Source organism: Polistes canadensis, unplaced genomic scaffold (genome assembly GCF_001313835.1).
Source record: "Polistes canadensis isolate GaletaPanama2010 unplaced genomic scaffold, ASM131383v1 scaffold_328, whole genome shotgun sequence".
Lineage (NCBI taxonomy): Eukaryota > Metazoa > Arthropoda > Insecta > Hymenoptera > Vespidae > Polistes > Polistes canadensis.
In genome coordinates, this window is record NW_014569875.1 from 23,502 (window position 1) to 33,789 (window position 10,288).

The 10,288-nt window shown below is 34.7% G+C and overlaps 1 protein-coding gene across 1 annotated transcript in view; it reads right to left on the reverse strand.

The window, feature by feature from the left end:
* Nucleotides 1-2,271: 2,271 nt before the first annotated feature.
* LOC106791656 (bypass of stop codon protein 1-like) overlaps nucleotides 2,272-10,288 on the reverse strand; it is a 17,754-nt gene continuing 9,737 nt past the window's right edge. The window contains exon 2 of the mRNA XM_014757478.1: nucleotides 2,272-2,835. Within this exon, the coding sequence (XP_014612964.1) occupies nucleotides 2,431-2,784 (354 nt within the window). The 5' untranslated portion in view covers nucleotides 2,785-2,835 and the 3' untranslated portion in view covers nucleotides 2,272-2,430. The remainder of the gene's footprint in view (nucleotides 2,836-10,288) is intronic.

Sequence of the window (10,288 nt, forward strand, 5' to 3'; positions counted from 1 at the left end):
ATATCGTGTTACCCGGAAACTTCGTGCCGGTTTATATAATATATATTTTTTGTTTATAGAAATTTGTCATATCAATTAAATGTTGTTATTAAAAATTATATGTTTATTTAGTAAAAATATATATTAGATATTTGCCTGATTATAAACCGGCACGAACTTTCTAGTTAATTCTATGTTTGATATAATAAAAGTAGGATTATCATTTAAAATGTAATAAAATAACACGTGATACAAATATGTTTCCTACTCCTTTAAAAAATTGCCAATGATCAATCTTCATTCTAAATTTGTTTCGGCGTAAAAGAAAAGGAAGAAGAGAAAGGAGTCTTTTGTAGAAGGCGATCAAGCATAAGTTGGTGAAAGAGATTGAGATCGAGAAAAAGAAAGAGAGAGTGAGGGTGAGAGAGGGAGTGAGGGAAAGAGACGTCCCTCGTAAGTAGGACGGATCAGGTCTCGTGATACGATTTTTTCTTCAACAATTACCTACCTCTCTGTTAATAAATCTACACACGAGAATTCAACTCGTTGTTTCGTAAGAGATTGTAAAAGACGAACCAGAGAATTTCTCCAAAGTACTTACATACTTACACGTACATATGTAAGTACTTATGCATCTGCGTAAGTATATATTCATCCAATTTTTGTTCGTCAACGTTGATAGCAATTAATACGAAACAATGCAGGAGTAATAGTTACTCGTGTTCTCATTATAGAACGTGAACAAAATTCTTTATAATTCAACACAGGAAAAAGGTGGACCTTAATTTCTGCAATTTTTCAAGTGAAATTTATGTAGTCGTATTTTTTGGAAGCAAGGGCTGGATTTGTCAAGGTCCTTGGAAAAATAGAAACGACAAGGCATGCAAGAAATTTTATGCAAGCATGGTAACGTTTATGAACAATTTCATCGAGATCGATTTTAAATATTAGAATTTTAGTTTCAATCATGCGTGCTTTCTAAATATTACACTATTTTCATTTTAGAAATGATATACAACACTGACTACATAAACTATAATCCCTCTCTTTCTTTTTTGAATTTCTTCTCGAAATTCTTCAGGAAGGTAAATGAAAGTATTATTGCCTTTTTCGAAATTAATTGTAATTCGAAAAAGTACACACCTGACACACTGATTTGAGAAAAAGAAATAAAAAGATAAAGTTTCTCCTTACGTACGATCAATTTCGATTGATTATTCTTCCGAATCGTCTAACTATAATATCGTCTGAATCAGGGTGGTCATCGAGTACTTCAACAACTCGACCCTGATCGCGTACGCTATCTCGAAAGAACCATATTCCACAACTTGTTGTGTAGCAAAGATCAACTTTCGCTTCGTCGCACGCGTTCTCTGCGCAATCTTGCATCTCGATGCACCTCTTATGTTAGAGTCCTCGGGATTTCGCGAGAGAGATTGATTTTTTTCATTCCTTGTTATACGATATTTCAATGATCACACACACCCCTTTTTAATAGTATTTTTCATTTATTAATAATTTGATCAAAATCAAAAGGGAATATAGTTTGAAAGTTTTTCTCGTATTCAAGGTGTAATTTTTTAACGGTATTTAGGGTTAATTTTACAAAATCGTATCAATGGGTTTTTATTTTTATATAATATTAAGTAACCATTAAGTTACACTTAATCACGTAACGACGATTTGTTACTTTTACATGGAAAATAATAACATTTGAGTTAAAGTGCTTGGTGTTTTAAAGACTCGAATCTTGTCGGTCATTAACAACAATAACCACAACTTGTAATTAATTTAATTAGTGTTAATTAAGTTTTACGAGGATCGGCCAATGGTAATTCATCGATAATCAATTCCCCGTAAACGTATGCAGAAAGTGAGAGGACACAAGATTCTCGTAATAGCTCGTAGACGACACGTTAACTTTCACAACGAGAGCAAGGTCTTCTTTTCTACACGTCGATCCACCGTAATCTTTATTTTCATTCCCTTTTATTTTCTTTTTTGTAGTTTTTATCGCGTTTGATTGTTGTTCGTCATCGATTTACATGTTTGACGTGTTACGATCAAACTGGTATTTTATACCTCTTCTTTACCTTTTTAACTTTTTTTTTTTTAATCTGTTTTTAATCTGTTTTTAATCTAATTATGACGATGCAATATGCAAATTATATATAATTACAAACTTAGAAAATTTAATGAAAAAAAGACGATAGAATAGACGAAAGAAAGACGAAAAAAAAAGGAATATTCTTTTTTTATTGTTAGTATACAAAAAGGAGAAATAATTACATAGGTAAAAGTGCATCTGTTATTATTAAATGCGATTAAAAAATGCGAGAAATACAAAGTTAAATTTGATCATTATCAAATCATTTCGAACACGCAACGCCATCTTCCATTTCTCTGATGGGATGATAAACACAATATGATACAATAAAATGATTCAAATTATTAACCCATCATCATAGTTGACGTTGAAGAACCCATACTTGTACCACTTACAGTAGTAGATGATGTTGTTGAACCTGCCGACGAGGAAGAAGAAGTAGTCATCAATGAAGAAGCCACCGTTGTTGTCCCTGCATTCGATGAAGGATTTGATGAAGGATTTGATGAAGGTGCATTAGACGAAGTGATTGCAGTTGTCGTTGTAGGTTCTTGTTTCGGTGTAGTACTTGTTGTCATTGTCATTGGTGGACTTGTAGTGGTTACGAGCAATACCAATTCGGGACATAATTTCAAACACAACGAATTCCAAATAAAATTCCATGTGTTTATATCGACGCAATTAAATTGACAATACATGCGTCGAGGTGTTTCAAGTATCCCAAAAATGTCTATCGTTGATTCGACATTCTGAAAATGATCATTCATTTTATGAGCTAATAAAATAGAAAAATACTCTAATTAATAGATCATTTTTTGAAGTCATACTTCTTTTGGCGCATTTTTGAAAGTGAAGTTAGATGCGACCGAAAAATCGACACCACGAAGTTGTCGATATTTACGATGCGCGGGCAAATTGAAGTTATTTTTCAGGTTATATTCGTTTTGTTACGCTAAAGAAGAATAACTTCTTACGTGCTTACATAAGTACACACATCAGTTTTATTTTTTTTACTAAATACTTATCATTAATAAATAAATATATCGATTAACAATGAAAATATTCGTGGAAGTAAATTGTATTTTACCTGAAAGTAAATTGTATTGATAAAAAGGAAGAAAATCAAAGTTGTTCCGTGAAATGGCGACATGACAAGAAACCAAGAAAGATTCGTTAAGCGTAAATACACAATTATAATAAGTACGATGCATCGGAGACAGCTTATTTATAGGAAAACAAAAATCGTTAATATTTTTTCTTTTCATTTTTATTTAGTTTTTATTTCCACAAGATAAGACACAAGCTTCGTGACAACGAATCGCGTAATAGTCTTTAACGATAGTGAACGCTTTTAGGTTTAAATGTGTTTCTTTCATTCACGGGGAACAACCTACTCGCGCAATATTCTGGTGTATTAACCAACTACTTAAGTAGACTTTTTTTCTCCAATGTTTTTTGTAATATTACTCATAAACTCCACATAAGTAATTGAAACGCGTGCCTGATACGCAATTGTTAGGATAAATAAAAAAAGAAGGAAAAACCGCGAACGTGTCTTTCGACTTAGAAGATTAGAATGGATTGTTTCGACGATAACGAGTCACCTCGAGGATTAACATGTGAATAGATCTTCTAATCGGAAGAGATTATTTTCGGTTTTGCTTGCGGGCATACGAACAGCTTGAATTTATATAGCTCAATTTGTATGATGCACTGATCTGTATGTATAAACCGATTCCAATCGGTTCACATTCATATATACTAATTTAATATTCTGCTGTAGAGTAGATAGATAGACGGTATTTCATTGAAAAAAAACCGTGTAAAATTTAACTTTTTAAAGCTATACTTCTTTTGGCGCGTTTTGGAAAGTGAAGTTAAATGCGACCGAAAAATCAACACCACGAAGTTGTCGATATTTACGATGCGCGGGCAAATTGAAGTTATTTTTCAGGTTATATTCGTTTTGTTACGCTAAAGAAGTATAACTTCTTACGTGCGTACATAAATACACACACCAATTTTTTTTTTCTACAATGTCTACGGATATCCATAATGCACAATATATTTTCATTATAAACATTTATTATTTATTTCGAATTTTCAGTGTATCAATGAAAATAGCATTCTTACGACGAAATAAAAACAGAAACAAAACGGGCATTTTTGAAAAATGCAGCCTACGTTATCTCCCATGAAAAAACTGCAACGAGTTGATAACAATAAAACCAACAAAGAGTGGTCTAGAATATTTTTTCGGTTTTTTTTTTTTCTTCATTCCTTGCCGTCGTACCCTTTTCTTTGCCCACCATTATCGATCCTCATTCTTTCTGTTGCATCTTTCCTTTCGCGTTGCTGCCTCACGAAGTTTCAACGTTTTTTTCAAACCAGTTGGATTGCTCAACTTAACGTAACATTTATAACAATAATGTTTTTTAAACGAATGATTTTCTTCGTCCCTCGATTTTTAAAAATATAAATGAATAATTATTTTGAAAAGAAAATATTAAATAAATATATATATTTATATACAGTATGAGTATATAAAATAAAACGCACGCTACTTGTGATTAGGTTTCCACTCTAATCTAAATTTAAAAAAATAGTTTTCAAAATCAATCATTTGCTTCGAAATTTATCAAATTTTCTATATTTATTGTCTTACCATCTGAACAAATTATTTACTGTCGATAAATTAGAAATTTGATTTACCTACCTTAAATATAATACAAATTGTAAAAAAGATAATTGTACGTTTCGTATAGAATCTGTCGATAAAAGGTTTTCCTAGATGTCTCTTCGATGTAGAATCAAGAATTCTTGAAATATTTTTCGAAAAGTTTCAATTCTTTTATTCATTTTTTTATCATCGCGATGATATTGAAGATAATTAATATTTAATAAATGTATCACAGGGAAGTTGGACAGGTTAAAAATTAAGAACGTTATTTCGATTTTATTATTTAAGATAATCTTATTATTATCTTATATATCGTATATTATCTTAGATAATAAGATCGAAATAACATTCTAAATTTTTAACCTGTCCAACTTCCCTGTGACACATTTATTAATAATTTTATTTTTGGACGAGATAAACAACTAATTGAACAATTAATAATACTTCAAACTAGTCAATTTTTGTTATTTTAATTGTTAGAAACAAGAAAAAAGGAATGTCAAAGGACATAGAATATTCGAAATAATTTGTATACAATTTCTAAGATAAATTAATTTCCCTATATTGTAATTAAAAGTAGATCCGTAAGTTGATAACTATTGAGATAAATTTGGATTGCCCAATTACAGATTGGTTAATCATAAATTCGCCTGTTGATAGATCAATAACTGGTTATCTTATATTGCGATTTAGTTACCTAAGATTTATAATTTCGGAAGTTATTAATTTGATAAGAATGACTAGAAACAAAAGAAAGATTATCAAAAGGAAGGACAAGATAGAAAGTGCGAACGTTAGATGATCGTTGAAAACTTTTTGGCTTTTGGAGAACAATTAAAGGTAGGAAGATAGGTAGGAAAGAAATAAGTAAGAACAGGAACAGAAAAGAAGAAGAATAAAGAAGAAGAGGAAGAAGAAGAAGAAGAAGAAGAAGAAGAAAAAAAGAAAAAAAGGTAGATAGGAAGAGAAAAAGAAATAGAGCGAAGGGGGTAAATACGTAAAAGTTTTTCTTTGAACAGAATTCTGTGCCGGTAGTAGTCAGCTCCTTGACGTTTCTCCAGGGGGGTTTCAACCTTGCACGTAGGAGTAGAGACTGACAGTGGTAAGGGGTGCATATCGAAGGGATGATGAGAGTAGAGTTGGTGAAACGAAAGAGCGAGAGAGAGAAAAGAGAAACGAGGAGTGGGTGGGTGACTATGATGAAGAGCAAGCTTGCATCACAGAAAGAGAGATGAAAAGGAAGAAAGAGATAGAAAAAGGAAGAGAGAGTGAAAGAAGGAGAGAATAATAGAAAAAGAGTGAAAGAACAAATAAAAGAGAGAGAGAGAGAGAGAGAGAGAGAGAGAGAGAGAGAAAGAGAAAGAAAAAGAGAGAATGAGAGAGAATAGGATAGATACAGAGTGTGGAAGAGTGAGAAGGAAAGAGTACAAAGAAAATAAAAGAAAATAAAAGAGGAAAAGAAAGAGAAAGAGTGAGGGAATGAGAAAGAGAGAAAGAGAGAGAGAGAGAGAGAGAGAGAGAGAGAGAGAGAGAGAGTAACCCGAGGGAGTAAAAGATGGAAAGCGAAGGAGAGCAACGGTGGTTATGAGTCGAAGTACAAAAGAGAAAGGAGAGGGAGGAGGTAGTGGTGTAGAATGGGACGGGCAACGAGGAATGGGGAGGAAGCAAGAGGTCGATGGAAAAGAGAGACAAACTCAGGGAGTAAAAGAGAGATAGAGAGAAAGGGTGGGAGAAGGGTTGGGAAAAGGGGGAGAAAAAAAATAGGAAGAAAAGGAAACGAGAAGAAGATAGACTGAGAGGAGAGGAAGAGAGAAAAGGGACGAGCAGACAGAGTGTATAGTAGAAGGTGCAGAGAGTTCCGAACCTAAAGAGAGAGAAAGCGAGAGGGAGTTGAAAAGAGAAGGACAATTCCTGTGAGATAAGCGAGGAAGGAAACAAGAGAGATAGAAACTATAAAAGGGGGATGAGATCTGTAGGTGGGGAAGTTAAAGTAAGCTCGAGAGAGAGAGAGAGAGAAAGAGAGAGAGGGGCTGGGGGGAAGGTATGTCGAGACGTCATAGTGATGAGGTTAGAGAGGGACAAAGGTAAAAGCGGAAAGAGAGGATAAGAAGAAAGGACGGCAAAAAGAGTGAGCGAGAAAAGACTAAGAGAGAGAGAAGAGAGATGCGAAAGAGGTAGAGCGAAAGAGGTAGAGCGAAAGAGTAGTAGCAATAGTACGAGGAGTAGGTACAGGGTGGAGGAGGGTTCAGAGGAAATAGGGAAAGTGCGAGAGAGATAGTTGCATGCTTGCTAGCTTGCTTGCTAGCTTGCTTGCTTGCTTGCTTGCTTGCTTGAATCGAAAGGAAAGAGATAGAGGAGTGAGATGAAAATTGGGGTGGGAGAAGGATCGAAATACGAAGTGTATAGGGGAGTGTGAGAGAAACCGTGAGACGATGATAGCAAAGAGGAGAAAAGAGGAGAAGGTGGTGCGCGCGCGTGGGAGAGGAAAGCAAGCAGAGTCGACTCGGATATGAGGGTGTCGCGCAAGCCGGTCACGCTGAGGTTTCCATGGCAACGACAGGCGATAAATCAACCCGCAACATCCCCAAGTACCGCCAGATAAAACCGCATACACATATGGCCCCGTACGTATTACCTACGTATCTACGTATGTAACACCTATGTATATACGTGCATATACGTATTCGTCGACGACGACGCCGACGACGACGCCACCATCTCCACCACCACCACCACCCACCACCACCACCACCATTACCACCGTGCGAGATACCGACTGCTAACTCTCCGCACCCAAAAACTTTTCCCTTCAGCCGATTTATGCCGTGGATGCTCGCATCGCCAACGAATTTCTTTCTCTTTTTCTTTCTCTCTCTCTCTCTCTCTCTCTCTCTCTCTCTCTCTCTCTCTCTCTCTTTCGTTCGTTTGTTCGTTCATTTATTTGTTCTGTTCTTTTTCATTCCGTGTCGCGTCGTACATATGTATACTATTCGTATGTAAAGATAATAATGCTGGTGTAGAATAACTGTAAGGAGGATATGCACGGGGGTTCTGGCAGCCTATCGCGAAGCATGCCTTCGAATCTTTTTCCCTCTTTTTGCCCTCTTTTTGTTTCCTTGACAATAAAGGAAACGGGATTTTACGAATAATCGAATTTCTATGTATTTTGTTTTTTTTTTTCTTTTTTTTGTAATACGCAAAGAAAGAATATTATTCCAAGTATAACTCGCGAAAGTTACGTCTACAGGTGACAAGGCGAATTGTTAGTTAATAGTTCGAATGGTATCGAACCATATCGAAAAAAAAAACTTTGATGGATATATTTATCTTGTCAGTAGGTCAATGCTACCTACGTCCATACTTAAACGAAAGGAACAAGAAAAAATAGTTCGAAATTTCGAAAAAGTTTTATATTTCCCTTTAGAATTCAAGGGTGTCCAATCTTTCAGCGTTTCTGAGTTACATGAATGAAGACGAGGTGTTTTGGACTATACATAAAATATTTTTAATGTATATAATTATCAGAGAATGATTTAATGAATTTCTCATGGCTAAAGAACGTGTTAAATTCAAGAATTTATCACTTATAAATGAATAGCATGTTTAAATTGTATTTAAAGTTTTATTAATGCTATTTTTAATCGCAATCTCATAAAGTTTGTAAGTTAATGTTTTTTTTTGTACAAGCCTGCCTTAGACGAATAGTTTCTCCTTCTATTTTTACTTACATTAGAAATAATGTATGATTGACTTTAATTGAAAATCTAATTATCGAGTTTTTCGATTATGTGTTTGGTTGATCTTGAAAATTTGAACCTTTTTCTATGTGAACTTTTATTATCAGACGATAATGAAGAAATGAGAAAGATAGAGAATGCGTGGGCCGCAAATAAAAGCTTCAAGCAAAGCCTAATCTCATTCGGCACGGTACTGACGTCATTAGAGACGCCTCCGTGACGTTGTCGGTGCCGACAGTGATGTGCACTTGTCTCTATCTTCATCTCTTTCTCTCTCTCTCTCTCTCTCTCTCTCTCTCTCTCTCTCTCTCCGTCCTTGCTGAGAATGGTTAAGGTCGCTCTGATAGAACGTATTCCTACGCATTTTTCCCATATATCAATTTCATTCGAAAATATTCCCTTTTTAACTATGCACTCTGACATTATTCTATATGTCTGTATTATTTTCAAGTAAGTGCAATATATAAACAAATGGTAACATACAAAAAAAAACGTGATTGGTTTAGAAGAGACTTTGGTCAATAAGAAAAATAAAGAAATTGTATTGAATATAAAACATTAAATGTACTTTGCGTGCACATTGGATACGAATGCAATTGTGCTTTGTAATATGAATTATCATTTCTGGCAAAGATTCGTAACTAATATTCCATCTTGGATAGAAACGATACGATCGTCATTCTAATTGCTATTGATAAGTTTTTAAAAGCTTCCTGGCATTAATTCCAAATCAAAAGAGTTACAACGATTTGCTGGGATTTTAGCGCGTAGTAGGTAGGTACATCGAATGATCAGCTCGGAGACACCTGTTGCTCTTTAATTTGACGTAACGCGTATGATGCGATCATAAGCTCGTTCAGCTTGTGAAAGGTGAAAAATGAAAAAAGAAACGAGAGAAAAGGAAAGAAAAGGAAAAAATGAAGACTCGTGTTGGTTCATCGATTGAAAAAATTGATAAAGTAAACTAAAGTATATTCAAACATTTTTTTATTTCCTTATCAAATCAATTAATATACATTGTATTTTATTTCGTAGTAAATTATTAACAATGATTAATAATTATTAATAATGAAAAACAAGAAATATATATATATATATATATATCTTTAGAAGAGGGAAGAGTTGCAGTTGTCTGACTACTCTCTGGTTTTCTCTACTAGCTAAACTTACAAATCATATCTCGAAGCTGCTTCTAACGTTAAGCTTAACTTAGTTCGATCGACTTTGTTTGAACTTTTCTCGTCTGGTACACCTTGGTAAAGTACTATCTAGCTATTCGATGATCAAATTCTAGCCACGTCTGACCAGCAAAGTCACGATCTCTCTCTCTCTCTCTCTCTCTCTCTCTCTATATATATACATCTCCCTTTTGCTGTGTTTCTGTTTCCATCTCTTTTCCGAAAAGGAAGGATAGAGAGAAAAAGAGAGAGAGAGAGAGAGAGAGAGAGAGAGAGAGAGTGAGAGAGAGAGAGAGAGAGAGAGAGTAGTCACTCGATTTCAAAGTGGACGGATAGAATGATAATCTGAGAGCAGCTTGGTAGTTGGTTGGTATTGATCTGTCGGTCGGGGTGTTACTGTGTGGTATGGTCGGTCGGTGGGTTGGATAGATGGGTGGTTGTGCCGTACTCGGCGAGGATAGAGATATAGGGACTCAATGTACAACCGAGAGAGATCGACCGAGAACGAAAGGAGAACGCTAGAGAGACGAGCTCGAGAGGAGAATATAGATAGAGATAGAAATATACATATATATATATATATATATAAGTGTAGTATATAGGAAAA